Consider the following 17104-nt stretch of genomic DNA (forward strand, 5'->3'; position numbering starts at 1 on the left):
ACCCCACACAGATCCCTGTAGTACGTCACCGAACACTGCCTTCCAGTCACTAAACCAGCTTCTGTCATCACCCTCTGTCTCATACAATGGAGCCAATTTTGAATCAATTTTATCAAATTACCCTGTATCCCATGTGTCTTTGCCTTTTTTTATAAGTCTCCCATGTGGGGCCTTGTCAAAGACTTTGCTGAAATCCATATAAACTGCATCAACTGCACTACCCTCTTCTACACTCCTCAAAAAATTCAGGCAAATTTGTTAGGCTTGACCTCCCTCTGGCAGAGCCACGCTGACTATCCCTGGTCAAGCTTTGCCTCTTTAAGTGGAGACAGATTCTCTCCTTCAGAAGTTTCTCAAATGGTTTCCCTACCACTGACGTGAGACTCACTGGTCTGCAGTTCCCTGGCTTCAGATTCCTGGTATCACAATTGTCTCCCTCATCCAAATTCAATGTCTCCCCTTTCTCAGAAGACGAAGGCAATTTGGCATGTCAGCTACAACTCTGACCAACATTTACAGATGCACCAGAGAAAGCATTCTTTCTGGTTGTATCACAGCTTGGTATGGGCTCCTGCTCTGCCCAAGACTGCAAGAAACTACAAAGGGTCGTGAATGTAGCCCAATCCATCACACAAACCAGCCTCCCATCCATTGACTCTGTCTACACTTCCTGCTGCCTCGGCAAAGCAGCCAGCATAATTAAGGACCCCACGCACCCCGGACATTCTCTCTTCTACCGTCTTCTGTCAGGAAAAGATACAAAAGTCTGAGGTCTTGTACCAACTGACTCAAGAACTGCTTCTTCTCTGCTGTCATCTGACTTTTGAGTGGGCCTAGCTCGCACTAAGTTAACCTTTCTTTATTCCCTAGCTGTGACTGTAACACTAATTCTGCACTCTCTTGTTTCCTTCTCTATGAATGGTATGCTTTGTCTGTATAGCGTGCAAGAAACAATACTTTTCACTGTATGTTAATACATGTGACAATAATAAAACAAATCAAATCAAATCAATTAAATTGAATTAAATCAATTCAAATCAAAATTAGATTGGGTAGAGCACTGTTTTTTTCTGATTTAGAAGATTAGCTAAGATCTGTTTGTAAATAGATCTCACAGATCCATCAGTTGGCAGCCACTCTGAAGTAGACTCTGAAACAAGCTGTAAGTTGGCCAAATTAACTAACCTGTCCCAGTTTCCAAGTTCAACTGAGAACCAACCTCTTAGATATTCGACTACCACACAATCTGCTCTGAGCTCTTCACTTCACCAGACCCACACTTCAACTTCAAATCATCAAATCCAATCAAATAACCAGGCCTGCCAAGTGTGAGAGCAGAAATCATAAATCAGAGGAAGAATTAACTGTAATCTGAAAGAGTGCACTATCTATCTGTATCCAATCTTTGTATGTGTGTGTGTGTGTGTGTGTGTGTGTGCGTGTGTACTTTTGAGTGTGTGTGTGTGTGTGTGTGCGTGTGTGTGTGTGTGTGTGTGTGTGTGTGTGCGTGTACGTGTGAGTGTCTGTGTGAGTGTGTATATGTGAGTGTGTGAGTGTGTGTGTGTGTGAGTGTGCGCGTGTGTGCGTGTGTGTGTGTGTGAATGTGTACGTGTGAGTGTGCGCGTGTGTGCGTTTGTGTGTGTGCGTGTGTGTGTGTGTGCGCACGGGTGTGCAAGTGGTTATGGGTGCATGTGAGTGTGTGTACGTGAGTATGTGTGCGTGTTTGTGTGTGCATGTGTTTGTTCGTGCACGAGATTGTGGATGTTGTGTTAATTCAGGATAAGTGTGTGAAAATAAGTAATCATCTCTATTTTAAAACTCCCAAAAGCTTGTTGCTGAATTATTTAATTGGACGCACTCTCTAAGGGTAAGAAAAGTTGGTCATCATTCCACGCAATATATATTGACACACACGTATGTCCTGCCTGTAACGCTAGCTAAAGGTTAGGCGCAGGAAGGGGAAGATGAAAACTTGAAGTCATCTCACCTGTCCGATTTCTCTGAATTTTGTTTCGCCCTCCCAGCAGGTGAGTTGATTCCAGATCCAGTCTGACTGAAGGCCAGTGTTGTTCCCTTTAATACTTGGTCCTGACTGGGCTGCACACTTCACAATGTACGTCAGCAGCAACAGGGGCAGCATTGTCCCCGACATGTTGGTGTGACTGACCTGTAAACCAAAGCAAAACGTATCTCATTCGCCCTGCTGGTTTGGGACACGGTGTATAGTACGGAGCATGGGTGATATTCCAAATATTCCAGTGCTCTCCGGGATTCCATCCCCATCTTCCATAGAATCCATGGCACGGAGACAGGCCTTTCGGCCCATACTGACCAAAATGCCCATCTAAGCAAACCTAATTTTCCTGTATTTGGCCCATACCCCCCCAAACCTTTCCTGTCCATGTGTCTGTCCAAATGAGCTTTTAGATGTTATTACTGTCCCTGCCTCAACCACTTCTTCTGGCAGCTCATTCCACACACGTGCCACACCCTGTGTAAAAAAGTTGTTCCTCAGGTTTCCATTAATTCTTTCCCCTCTTATAAGAACATAAGAACATAAGAAATAGGAGCAGGAGTAGGCCAACTAGCCCTTCGAGCCTGCCCCGCCATTCAATAAGATCATGGCTGATCTGTCGTGGCTCAGTTCCACATTCCCGCCCTCTCCCCATAACCCTTAATCCCCTCGCTTATCAAAAACCCATCAACCCGCGTCTTAAAAATATTTAGCGAGGTAGCCTCCACCACTTCAACAGGCAGAGAATTCCAGAGATTCACCACCCTTTGAGTGAAGAAGTTCCTCCTCAACTCCGTTCTAAACCACCCCCCCCTTTATCTTGAGGCTGTGCCCCCTAGTCCTACTATCCTTTCTGAGCTGGAAGAGTCTCTCCACCTCTATCCTATCCATCCCATTCATCATCTTATATGTCTCAATGAGATCTCCCCTCATTCTTCTAAACTCTAACGAGTACAAGCCTAATTTATTCAGCCTCTCCTCATAGCTCAACCCCCTCAACTCTGGCATCATCTTAAACCTAAGCCCTCTAGTCCTCAACCCTGGGCAAAAGGCTGAGCACATTCACTTTATCCGTGCCTTTCATTGATATATTCTCTCTCGGTGTACCCGAACAGGCGCCGGAGTGTGGCGACTAGGGGATTTTCACAGTAATTTCATTGCAGTGTGAATGTAAACTGACTTGCAACACCAGTAAATAAAGTGACTCCAGGATAAAAACAAAAAGAAGATGCTAGAGTCTTAAACCAATAGAGAAAACGCTGGAAAATCTCAGCGGGTCTGGCAGCATCTGTACGGAGAGAAAAGAGCTGACGTTTCGAGTCCAGACGACCCTTTGTCAAAGCTAAAAGGCACAGAAAGTGGGAGATAGGGTCATGGAGTCATAGAGGTTTACAGCATGGAAACAGGCCCTTCAGCCCAACTTGTCCATGTCACCCTTTTTGATCAATCCCCTAAACTAATCCCAATTGCCCACATTTGGCCCATATCCCTCTATAGAGTCATAGAGGTTTACACCTTTCATTGCCTCCCCCTGCAGTATAAATATCTCCCACTTTCTGTGCCTTTTAGCTTTGACAAAGGATTATCTGGACTCAGAACATCAGCTCTTTTCTCTCCTTAGAGATGCTGCCAGACCTGCTAAGATTTTCCAGCATTTTCTGAAATGACTCCAGGAATTTGAAATGACTCTTTCATTCCAGATCATAGCAATTCACTATGTAAAAAGAAGAATCTTATCTTCTGTCTCTGATCCTTTTAGGGAGTTTTTATGCAGATACATTAAACAATTAATTCCAGGACCTTTTGTCAAGCCTCCCTCCTTGGGTCTATATTCTTTATACATTCATGGGACATGGGCCAGCATTTATTGCCCATCTCTCGTTACTTGAGAATCAGCCACATTGCTGTGGGTCTGGAGTCACATATAGACCAGACCAGGTAAGGACAGCAGATTTCCTTCCCTAAAGGACATTAGTGAAGCAGATGGGTTTTTCCAACAATGGTTTCATGGTTATCAGTAGACTTTTAATTCCAGGTATTGTTTAGAAGTTTTGAGTTTAGAAGAATGAGGGGAGATCTCATTGAGACGTATAAGATGATGAATGGGATGGATAGGATAGAGGTGGAGAGACTCTTCCCGCTCAGAAAGGACAGTAGGACTAGGGGGCACAGCCTCAAGATAAAGGAGGGGCAGTTTAGATCAGAGTTGAGGAGGAACTTCTTCACTCAAAGGGTGGTGAATCTCTGGAATTCTCTGCCCGTTGAAGTAGTGGAGGCTGCCTCGCTAAATATTTTTAAGACGCGGGTTGATGGGTTTTTGATAAGAGAGGGGATTAAGGGTTATGGGGAGAGGGCGGGAATGTGGAACTGAGCCACGACAGATCAGCCATGATCTTATTGATTGGTGGGGCAGGCTCGAAGGGCTAGATGGCCTACTCCTGCTCCTATTTCTTATGTTCTTATGTTTATTGAATTCAAATTCCACCATCTGCCATGGTGGGATTCGAACCCGGGTCCCCAGAATATTAGCTGAGTTTCTAGATTAATAATCTAGCGATAATAGCACTTGGCCATCGCTTTCTCCCTATCCAAAACTCTGCGAGCAGTTCATGTGAATCCACAAGGAATCACAATCATTGCCTCTCGTGTTCGGCTGCCTGAGTTTTAGTTGATGAAGCAGCGTAAAAACAGGCCTGAAACTTTAAATAGGCCCTGTTCCTCCAACACACCCTTCCTGTCATTTAACCCGAGAAAACGTCTGCTGTGTTGCTTATCAGGCATTTCTTCCCAGTGGGATTGTTCGTATATTTAGGGAAATGCGCCATATTTTTCCACTCTGATAACAAAGTGAAGGGGTCGACGTTCACAGTGCGGGATCCGGTCCCTTCAATGTTTGCAGAGTGGATTTATTGTTGAGCAGAATAATATGTGACTGGAGATAAAGGTTCCATTCATCGGGAGTCCTCCAGAAGACGCTCAAAGTGCTTTGCTTACAACTCGTAAATTCCCCGAGGTCTCGCCTGTGGCCAGTTAGTGAATGTACGATTCTTTTTTATGTGCACAAAGATATCAGTTCATGTCTGAGTCAGAGGGTGGTGTCTTCAAGACCCATCCCAGGAATTTGAATGCACACTCCAGGCTGACAATCCAGTGCGGTGCTGACGCACTGTTCTTTTGCCTGAAGTGCTGCTTTTCAGATGAGACGTTAAGCTGATGCCCCATCTGCCCTCCTGGGTGGGCACTGTGATATTACCCTGGAAGAGGAGTCGGCGCACTCGATGGGCCGAATGGTCTCCTTCTGCACTGTAAGGTTCTATGATTTCATAGATCCCTACAGTGCAGAAAGAGGCCCTTTCGCCCATCGAGTCTGCACCGAACACAATCCTACCCAGGCCCTACCCCCATATCCCTACATATTATACCCACTAATCTCTCTGACCTATGCACCTCGGGACACTAAGGGGCAATTTCTCAGCCTGGCCAATCAGCTTAACCCGCACATCTTTGGACTGTGGGAGGAAACCGGAGCACCCGGAGGAAACCCACGCAGACACGAGGAGAATGTGCAAACTGCACACAGACGGTGACCCGAGCCGGGAATCAAACCCAGGACCCTGGAGCTATGAAGCAGCAGTGCTAATCCACTGTGTTACCGTGCCGCCCGAAATGATGTTCTGGCCATTTTCATTTCCTTCAACAAACATCATGCAAAAGACAGCGAATATTAACTTGTTTGTCACGCTGCTATCTGTGGGATCTACTGTGCGCAAATTGGCTGCTGCGTTTCCTACATTCGCACAGTGGGACTGCTGCAAAAATGCTTGGTTTTATGTGGACTGATCATGGGGTTAAGAAAGGCGAGGTATCGTTCCCTCTGCTGTGTGAATCCTCCATTAGAGATTTGAACAAAAAACTTCACCAAAATATTAACCAAACTGCCGGGACGTTGAGATTTTTATTGCTACGCTAACTCATGAGTTGCGGGCCAGTGCAAAATCTGAAGCAGCAGCGAGACGCAACGTGATTTGAATACATCTGCTTATCAAACAAGGAGTTGTTGGAGACAGAATGGGGCCAAATGGCCTCCATTTCTGCCATCTATCTATGTTAATGTTGTGTCCTGTCCGTGTTAGTGTTTGTAGGTTTCAAACAAAAAGATGTGTTCTGTACAAGTAGATTCAAAATAACAACGACAGGTTTATTGTGGCCTGTACAGGGTAGAAAATGAAACTAAACAGGAGTCTGTGCAACACCCCAATGACATCACCATCAAACCATGATGGGCGGCACGGTGGCACGGTGGTTAGCACTGCCGCCTCACAGCTCCAGGGACCCCGGGTTCGATTCCCAGCTGGGGTCACTGTCTGTGTGGCGTCTGCATATTCTCCCCATGTCTGCGTGGGTTTGCTCCGGTTTCCTCTCACGCTCCAAAGGTGTACAGGTTAAGTGGGGGTTCGTCAAGCTACGTTGCCCCTTAGTATCTCAAGAAGTATAGGTTATTTCCAGCATTTTGTATTTTCATTTCAAACGATTCATCATCTACCGACACCCAGAATCAGGAGTTATGAATCATGATTGAGGTCTTTAGGATTATGAAAGGGTCTGACATCGAGAACATTGACAATGGGAAACTCACCACCGCATGGAGTGGCTGAGATGAACAGCAGCGATTACTTGAGGGGAAGTAGGTAAAAATGTGAGGGAGGAAGGATTTGAAAATTATGTTGAGAGAGGATTAGGTGAAGAGGAATGAGATGAAGTCATTATGAAGCAGAAACACCAGTTGGGCGAGGTTACCAGTTACTATGCTTTAAAATTCATGTCTTTCTGTGCAAGGTTTAAGCTAAATTAAAGAGTTCTAAATGTGTTCAAATTAAGGAGTGGTGGAGATCCTTGTTGGAGGCTCATGCAGAGTTTTCACATTGTAATTCCAGAAGCTCTGGCCAAATTATTTAAAGAATTCTGGTCCTCCCAGCTTTGCTCAGGAACCTTTCACAACTAAAACATTGGTGCAGAATGTCAACAGCTTCCTGCCTTCTCGACTATCTGGAAACTGCAAGATTATTCAGAATAATTTAATCAGGACAGCTTTCCAAATGGTCCAGTTTGGCAGTAATGACCCTCGCTGATAAACAGGGATGCAAAATTGTGATACGGGAACACCTGCCTCCACCAGAGATGGCCAGTTGGCTGTGGTTTAATGCTTCATCCAAATTAAGTTGCATTTGCTCATGAGTTGGGAGAGGCAACAGTGTAGTGGCAATGTGACTATAGACTAAAAATCCAGAGACCCAGAGGCCAATAATCGCTCAGGGAGTAAGGTCTCCCCATGGTAAACAGTGGAATTTAAATTCAGTAATGGTGACCATTGTAATGATGCACACTAACAGACATTGTCAGAAACACAAAGGGTTTTAATTAAGCAGGAAACTCTGTACAGAGGCTAGCAGTTCCCCCGCACCTCCCTCCCTCCCTGTCTCTACGCGACTTCTACATTCTGCCTAAGAGAGGACTCTACCCCCTGGTGTGATGACCCACTCTCAGTCCCAACTGCTCCCTTGAGCCAGGTGACCCACTTCTGCTATGTTGCCCTCAAAGGGACAGTCACCTCAGTCATGAAACTATTGTCAATTATTGTCCAAATCCCATCTGGTTCACTAGCATAGAACCATAGAATCCCTACAGTGCAGAGAAGAGGCCATTCAGCCCCTCAAGTCTGCACTGACTCTCTGACATCTTACCCAGGCCCTATCCCCGAAGCCTACATATTTACCCCATTAATCCCCCTAACAACACGTGTTGGGAATACCAATTTAGGGAAGGAGTGCCATTATTACCCGCTCTGGTCTGGCCTACATGTGACTGCAGACCCACAGCAAGATGGTTAACTCTTAATTGCCCCCTGAAATGGCTGAGTAATCCATTCCATTAAGGGGCAACAAATACCCTTTGCCAGTGACACCCTCACCCCATGAGAACATAAATCAAGACATATAGAGAATGACATTTGGAATATAGTGTTCAATTCTGGTTGCCACGTTACCAGAAGGATGTGGAGGCTTTGGAGAGGGTTACAGAAAAGATTTTCCAGGATGTTGCCTGGTATGGAGGGCATTCGCTATGAGAAATTGGAGAAACGTGGTTTGTTCTCACTGGAGCAACGGAGGTTGAGGGAGTGACCTGATAGAAGTCTACAAGATTATGAGAGGCATGGACAGAGTGGATAGTCAGAAGCTTTTCCCCAGGGTGGAAGAGTCAATTACTAGGGGGCACAGGTTTAAGGTGCGAGGGGCAAGGTTTAAAGGAGATGTACGAGGCAAGTTTTTTGCACAGCGAGTGCCTGGAACGGGTGCCGGGGGAGGTAGTGGAAGAACCTCTAAAACAAAAGGTGACTTTTAAGGGGCATCTTGACAAATACATGACTAGGATGTGAATAGAGGGACATGGTCCCTGGAAGGGTAGGGGGTTTTAGTTCAGTTGGGCAGTATGGTCAGTGCAGGCTTGGCGGGCCGAAGGGCCTGTTCCTGTGCTGTAATTTTCTTTGTTATTCTTTGTTGACAGATTAAGAGAAGGTTGTATTTATTTAGCAATTTAGCTGGTCGCGGGACAATTTCAAAGTGTTTTACAGCCAATGTAGTACTTATTGAAATCACTTTTATAATGTCGGAAACACAGCAGCCCTTTTGCGTACAGCAAGATCCCACGAGCAGCAATGTGACAATGATGAATCGATCACCTGCCTTGCATGACTTTGGCCGAAGGATAGATATTGGTCAGGACATTTGAGTGAACTTCCCTATTCTTCTTCAGAATAGTGCTGTGGGACACTGTGCCTGAAAGGTCACTCAGTTCAAGGCCTCGGCTGAGAGCTGGGACTCTCCAGCTGGTCAGCTGTCCAGACTGAGCCCGGCAGGAAAATCCACCCCAGCCACGCGCACTCATCCTGTTGGCAAGGATACGGTTAGTGTGAGCTCATATCCTCTAATGTCCTTGCCATGGCCTTGAGGGAGTTGGTCTGATAAACCAGCATTATTCATCCATTTCAGCATTTGTACTGCCTTTATATGGCACATTCACCATGTAACACAGCAGTGTTACCAAAAACAATAGGACACTGAATCAGATGGAGGATATTAGGACCCATAGTCCAAAGAATCATAGAATCCCTACAGTGCAGAAGGAGACCACTCAGCCCATTGAGTCTGCACTGACCACAATCCCATCCAAGCCCTATCCCAAATGCCCCATGCATTTACATGCATAGTTTCGGATAATTTAAATGCATGGGGCTATCGGGATAGGGCCTGGATGGGATTGTGGTCAGTACAGACTCGGTGGGCCGAATGTCCTTCTGACATTAAGGGGCAATTTAGCATGGCCAATCCACCTAACCCGCGTGTCTTTGGACACGATGGCCCCTCTTCCTCTATTTCTCCGCTGAGAGGGGATTTAAACAATGCCAAGTTCTCCTGAGTGCCGGTGAAGTGAATCACAGTCTGCTGGGCGATCAGACAACATCTTGGAAGGATCCAGTGTGAAATTCCTTTGCTATTTAAACAAAGGCGCTAATTTCTCTATTTTAAACAGGATTGCGACTTCATCATGACGTTGGCAAGCATTTCCTGCAGTGTATTATCACACTGTTTACTCATTATGCCAACCCTTTGACAGATTCATACACCAGAATCCTTGCTTATTTTATTTTCGGAGCATTGTTGTAAAGTCCTTGCCTGCCTGGGCACCCAGTTCTATCCACAATAAAATTCCAAGCGCACCTACACCGTACATAAATTCGACACATTGGCTGTGCTTTCACTGAATCGGAATGACCTCGATTCCCCACTCATTACCAGGTCCCCCGATTTTTCAGGAGTGCCTGTGGAGGGTAGGGGCTGGTCCCTGTTGGAAGTATTCACCCGGCAATCCCAGGCTGACTACACTACAGGGATGGCAATGTCCTTTCCGCATCTTTCGTGGTGTCAGGCAATGTTTTCAAAGACTCAGAGGAGTTCTGAACTCTTGCCTTCACGAGGGAACCTTTTAAAAGGAGAGTTTAAAAGGTCCTCCTCACAGCTTCAACACCAAACTATGCTTCCTCCACCCACCCACCCACTATGGCCCCTCACACCCACCGTGCCAAGCTATGCCCTCCCATCCACTGCCGATGGCCCCTCATTGCCAAGCTATGTTTTCTCTGGGACGCAGCTGTTTCAACAACAGGATTAGATGTCCATTCTTGTAAACCAGCAAGGATATTTTGGCCTTGGAGGGAGTGCAGAGGAGGTTTACTAGGCTGATACCGGAGTTGAGGGGGTTGAGCTATGAGGAGAGGCTGAATAAACTAGGCTTGTACTCGTTAGAATTTAGAAGAATGAGGGGAGATCTCACTGAGACGTATAAGATGATGAATGGGATGGATAAGATAGAGGTGGAGAGACTCTTCCCGCTCAGAAAGGACAGTAGGACTAGGGGGCACAGCCTCAAGATAAAGGGGGGGCGGTTTAGAACGGAGTTGAGGAAGAACTTCTTCACTCAAAGGGTGGTGAATCTCTGGAATTCTCTGCCCGTTGAAGTGGTGGAGGCTGCCTCGCTAAATATTTTTAAGACACGGGTTGATGGGTTTTTGATAAGCGAGGGGATTAAGGGTTATGGGGAGAGGGCGGGAATGTGGAACTGAGCCACGACAGATCAGCCATGATCTTATTGAATGGCGGGGCAGGCTCGAAGGGCTAGATGGCCTACTCCTGCTCCTATTTCTTATGTTCTTATGTTCTTATAATCCCCTGTATGTACCCTAGCTAGCTCCTCTGACACTAATGGACAATTTGAGCAAGGCCAATCAACCTAACCCACACATCTTTGGACTGTGGGAGGAAACTGGAGGAAACCCATGCAGATACGTGGAGAACGTGCAAACTCCACACAGACTGTGACCCAAGGCCGGAATTGAACCCGGATCCCTGTGAGGCAGCAGAGATACCCACTGTGCCACCATGCCGCCCGGAGTTACGCAGAGAAAACAGTGATTGATTGACTCTGGTCTCTTCCACAAAATGTATTTATCTAAGGTAAATTGGTTTGAAGTGTTTGTGTTTTTTTTGTTGTTGTTGACAATTTATAAGTTCTGCATGGTTGACATTTCTATCGCCTTTTAATGAAATGACTTTCTCTCCTGTGGGTGGGGGGGTGCACTGGGGTAGGGGAGAGGGGAGTGGATGGAGCATGGGGATAACAGAACTGAACTGGCCATTCAGAGGCCCAGAGTTAAGTTTTGAGGAGATGGGTTCGGATCTCACCATGGCAACTGATGGAATTTGAATTCAACTAATAAAGCTGGAATATAAAGTTCAGGCTGGATTTTCTGGCCTCACTTGCCCCAAAACCATAAAATCCTGCCCAAGGTGAATGAACCTTTCCATGGTCCACCCCTTGCCCATTCCGATTCTGGCCCTAGTCTCAGTGACCAGAAAATCATAATGGGCTGTTGTAAATGATAGAATCATAGAATCCTTACAGTGCAGAAAGAGGCTATTCAGCCCATCGAGTCTGCATCGAACACAATCCCACCTCGATCCTATCCCCGGAACCCCACATATTTACCCTGCTAATCCCTCTAACCTAAACATCCCGGAACACTACGAGGCAATTTAGCATGGCCAGTGCATCTAACCCAGCTTGCAGGTGCAGCAGGTGGTCAGGAAGGCGAATGGGATGCTGGCCTTCATAGCGAGGGGGATTGAATATAAAAGTAGGGAGGTCTTGCTGCAGCTGTATAGGGCATTGGTGAGGCCGCAGCTGGAGTACTGTGTGCAGTTTTGGGCGCCGCACCTGCGCAAGGATATTTTGGCCTTGGAGGGAGTGCAGAGGAGGTTTACTAGGCTGATACCGGAGTTGAGGGGGTTGAGCTATGAGGAGAAGCTGAATAAACTGGGCTTGTACTCGTTAGAGTTTAGAAGAATGAGGGGAGATCTCATTGAGACGTATAAGATGATGAATGGGATGGATAGGATAGAGGTGGAGAGACTCTTCCCGCTCAAAAAAGACAGTAGGACTAGGGGGCACAGCCTCAAGATAAAGGGGGGTGGTTTAGAACGGAGTTGAGGAGGAACTTCTTCACTCAAAGGGTGGTGAATCTCTGGAATTCTCTGCCCGTTGAAGTGGTGGAGGCTGCCTCGCTAAATATTTTTAAGAAGCGGGTTGATGGGTTTTTGATAAGAGAGGGGATTAAGGGTTATGGGGAGAGGGCGGGAATGTGGAACTGAGACACGACAGATCAGCCGTGATCTTATTGAATGGCGGGGCAGGCTCGAAGGGCTAGATGGCCTACTCCTGCTCCTATTTCTTATGTTCTTATGTTCTAACCTGCACACCTTCGGAATGTGGGAGGAAACCGGAGCACCCGGAAGAAACCTACACAGTAGCGGGGAGAATGTGCAGACTCCGCGCAGACAGTGACCCAAGCCGATGGGTTATCCTCTGAAATGTTCGGTTCAAGGAAAATTAGGGATGGACAACAAACGCTTTGCCAGTGACACCCATATCCCATGGAAGAATAAGGAATATAGAATTTATCCAAAGCCCCCTTTTAAAGTTACTATTTTTGGTCGCTGCATTTGTGGAAGGATATTTTGGCCTTGGAGGGAGTGCAGAGAAGGTTCACTAGGCTGATACCGGAGATAAGGGGGTTAGCTTATGAGGAGAGATTGAATAGACTGGGTCTGTACTCGTTGGAGTTTAGAAGGATGAGGGGGGATCTTATAGAGACGTATAAGATAATGAAGGGGATGGATAGGGTAGAGGTAGAGAGATTCTTCCTGCTTAGAAAGGACAGCAGGACTAGAGGGCACAGCCTCAAGATAAGTGGGGGGAGGGCAGTTTAGATCAGAGTTGAGGAGGAACTTCTTCACTCAAAGGGTGGTGAATCTCTGGAACTCTCTGCCCGTTGAAGTGGTGGAGGCTACCTCGCTGAATATATTTAAGTCACGGGTAGATAGATTTCTGACAGACAGGGGAATTAAGGGTAATGGGGAGAAAGCGGGAAAGTGGAACTGATCCACTTCAGATCAGCCATGATCTTATTGAATGGCGGGGCAGGCTCGAAGGGCTAGATGGTCGACTCCTGCTCCTATTTCTTATGTTCTTATTGAATCTGTTTCCATTGCTCTTTTAGGTTGCTTTATGAGGAAATGCTCTTGTTTCCTCCCACAGTCCAAAGATGTGCCAGTTAGGTTGATTGACCATGATAAATTGCTCCTTAGTGTCAGGGAGACTAGGAGGGTAAGCACATGGGGTTACGGGGACAGGACAGGAGCTGGGTGGGATTGTTGTCGGTGCAGTCTCGATGGGCTGAGTGGCCTACTTCTGCCCTGTAGATTCTATGATTCTGTAGGTTCTATGAAAGGTTGGATAGACTGGGCTTCTTTCCTCTACAGGTTAGAACAGTGAGGAGTGACTTCATCAAAGTCCATGAGACCCTGAATGGACTTGATAAGGTGGACGTCAAAAGGATGTTTCCTCTTGTGGGTGAGCCCAGGACTAGGGGACACAGTTTTAAAATTAGGGGTCACCCTTTTAGGACGGAGATGAGGAGATTTTTTTTCTCTCAGAGGGTTGTGCAACATTGGAACTTTCTGCGGCGGAGACTGAGGTCATTGAATATTTTTAAGGTGGAGGTAGATAGATTCTAGTTAGGCAAGGGAATATAAGGCTATCAGGGGTAGATGGGAACGTGGAACTCAACACAAACCGATGTCATGATCTTATCAAATAAGACAGCAGCCCCGAGGGGCCGAGTGGCCTAATTCTGTTCCTGTTTCCTATGTTTGTGTGTAATTAGGGGTGGATATTAAATGTTGCTTCGCCAGTGCCACCCACTCCAGAGGATGAATTTTTAAAAGTGAACTGCGCTGTTCTCTGCAATTCGAACGTTTGCTGGATTTTCGCTTACTCTGTGCAGTTTGCTTGACCACTCCAGAGGAGGGTATTAAAAGTCAACCTCTTGACATGAGACGGAAGTCACGTAGCGGCCAGTCAGAACAACAATTGCAGACTCACTTCCTACAAAAAAACATGAATGAACCAGTTGGACTCTTATGACTATCTGGCAAATTTCGCAATCATTATTTTCTCAGAGGATGGGCTAAAGTTTAATGTTGTTTAAAGTTTATTGCTAGCGGGTACAGCCTCAGAGTAAAGGGGCGACACGTTAGAATCGAGATGAGGAGGAACTTCTTCACCCAGAAGGTGGTGAATCTGTGGAACTCTTTGCCACAGAAGGCTGTGGAGGCCGGGTCATTGAGGGCATTTCAGAGAGAGATAGATAGGTTCTTGATTGGTGAGAGGATCAAAGGTTATGGGGAAAAGGCAGGGGAATGGGGCTGAGAAGCTTATCAGCCATGATCAAATGGTGGAGCAGAGTCGATGGGGCGAATGGCCTAATTCTGCTCCTATGTCTATGGTCTTGTTGTGATCAGAAGATGGGGAAGTGGGTGGAATAATTGGTCTATATTTGCAGCACAAAATGGGGTCACAGCAGATCAGTAAGCTGATTGATGCTGGTACAAGATATCACACCCATGATGTCAAGTTGGCAGTTGGTTCATTGTGAGTCCAGTCATTCTGAGAGGGTTGTGAGGTTGCCAACCCTCCAGGGTTGTCCTGGACTGTCCAGGAACTGAGCATTAGTCTCCAGAGCAGTGTGCAAAAAACCAGAGGGAAATTCACAGGGCCTTGAAACACGGATCACCAAAATCTTGCCACTGGTGGGATCTTACTGTCCTGCGCCCTCGCCTTGATAAGGGGCACATCCAATGGGAAATCCCATTGACAGCAGTGGGACCATCAGATCCCGCCAATAGCAAGTGGCGCACCACCCCTCGCCATCACGAAACATGCCAAGTGAGATGAAGAGAGGGATGGGAGAAAGTTCCCATGCAGCATAAACTGATCCATCAGTTGGCCTGAATGGTCTGTTCCATGCTGTAAATTAGACATGATTCCATATAGGTGTGATTGGAGCTATTTGTTGATGCGGAGATTAATTGATTGATTGAGAGACCGATTGGGTGGAACCACTTGATTTTTGCAATGTAATTTTCATAAATTAAGAACATAAGAAATAGGAGCAGGAGTAGGCCATCTAGCCCTTCGAGCCTGCCCCGCCATTCAATAAGATCATGGCTGATCTGAAGTGGATTAGTTCCACTTTCCTGCTTTCTCCCCATAACCCTTAATTCCCTTGTCTATCAGAAACCTATCTACCCGTGACTTAAATATATTTAGCAAGGTAGCCTCCACCACTTCAATGGGCAGAGAATTCCAGAGATTCACCACCCTTTGAGTGAAGAAGTTCCTCCTCAACTCTGATCTAAACTGCCCCTCCCTTATCTTGAGGCTGTGTCCTCTAGTCCTGCTATCCTTTCTAAGCGGGAAGAATCTCTCTACCTCTACCCTATCCATCCCCTTCATTATCTTATACATCTCTATAAGATCCCCCCTCATCCTTCTAAACTCCAACGAGTACAGACCCAGTCTGTTTAGTCTCTTTTCTTAGGCCAAACCCCTCATCTCTGGTATCAGCCTAGTGAACCTCCTCTGCACTCCCTCCAAGGCCAATATATCCTTCCGCAAGTGCGGCGACCAAAATTGCACGCAGTACTCCAGCTGCGGCCTCACCAGTGCCCTATACAGTTGCAGCAAGACCTCCCTACTTTTATATTCTATCCCCCTCGCTATAAAGGCCAAATTAAGATCTTAACTTCCTCATTTTTACCATGTGCTTAAACACAGTGTGTATCATAGCTACATCCATTGAGCAAATCCCACTCTGCACAGGGTGCATTTATCTCCAACCACTATTATGGAAGACAAGCTTGTCATGAATATAGATTAAGGTCACAGTGGTTAGGCCACACTTGGAATAGTGTGTACAGTTTTGGTCACCCTATTATAGAAGAACTAGAAAGAGTGAAAAAATGATTTACTGGAATGTTACTGAGACTTAATGATTTGAGTTATAAGGAGAGGCTGGATAGAATGGGACTTTTCCCCTGGAGCGTAGAAAACTTAGGGGTGATCTTATAGAGGTCTATAAAATAATGAGGAGCATAGATCAGCTAGATAGTCAACATCTTTTCCCAAAGATAGGGGAGTCTGAAACTAGAGGGCAGAGGTTGAAGGTGAGAGGGGAGAGATACAAAAGGCTCCAGAGGGGCAATGTTTTGACACAGAGGGTGGTGGGTGTCTGGAAAAAGCTGCCAGAGGCAGTAGTAGAGGCAAGTACAATTTTGTCTTTTAGAAAGCGTTTCGACAGTTACATGGATAAAATGGGTATAGGGGGATATGGGCCAAATAAGGGCAATTGGGACTAGCTTACTGGTAAAAAACTGGGTGGTATGGACAAGGTTGGCCCAGGGGCCTGTTCCCATGCTGTGAACCTCTGTGGCTCTATTAGATTTACTTTCAGTGATCGAGGAGAAAGTGTAACTTTGAAAAAATTCTGTGTCGTCGTATCAAAATTCCCAGAACCCTTTTGATGGCTTTACATTCACTGGAGTTCAGAGTAAAGGGTTGAGTGGAAGCGTATGCATTGTTTTAACCAGAACTTGGCTATACAGAGTGTCCTGAACATAGGGATAAGGCTATGGAGGGCTTTGAAAGCAACGATAATAACTTTGAATTAACCAGGTTAACTGATTAACTTAACTGGTTAAGTCAGCGAGCGTAGGGTTAATGTGTGAACCCACCAATGGGAATCACAAACTTCCATAAATCATGAGATAGGCCTTAAAAATCAAGAGATGTGGTGTAATTTTTCGATCGAGTGTAGTTTTGGCATCCTGCCCTTGGTTGAAGTCACGAGGCTTCATCTGAAGCAATTTTTAAAAGCGGCATCTCGGCCTTTTGGCTCAGATGCAAATGAGATCGGGCCTTGGAGGAGGAGCTATGCCTGCTCCAATCAGCTTGGATCCTGTAGATCAAACCCAAGACAGGAAGTGGGATGCCTGTTTCGTCAGCTTGGATTGGGAATATCTCACTTGCTGAGACTTTGATTTGGGATTTGGTTGGATTGAACTGGATAAAAACAAAAAA

The 17104-nt window shown here is 46.1% G+C and overlaps 1 protein-coding gene across 1 annotated transcript in view; it reads right to left on the reverse strand.

Moving 5' to 3' along the window:
* Positions 1-17104, reverse strand: part of LOC145342496 (cadherin-5-like) — a 62926-nt gene that overhangs the window by 35839 nt on the left and 9983 nt on the right. Inside the window, exon 2 of the mRNA XM_080188060.1 lies at positions 1988-2167. Coding sequence (XP_080044186.1) covers positions 1988-2152 — 165 coding nt within the window. The 5' untranslated portion in view covers positions 2153-2167. The remainder of the gene's footprint in view (positions 1-1987; positions 2168-17104) is intronic.

This window comes from Carcharhinus amblyrhynchos, chromosome 4 (genome assembly GCF_965287045.1).
Source record: "Carcharhinus amblyrhynchos chromosome 4, sCarAmb.v2.hapA, whole genome shotgun sequence".
Classification (NCBI taxonomy): domain Eukaryota; kingdom Metazoa; phylum Chordata; class Chondrichthyes; order Carcharhiniformes; family Carcharhinidae; genus Carcharhinus; species Carcharhinus amblyrhynchos.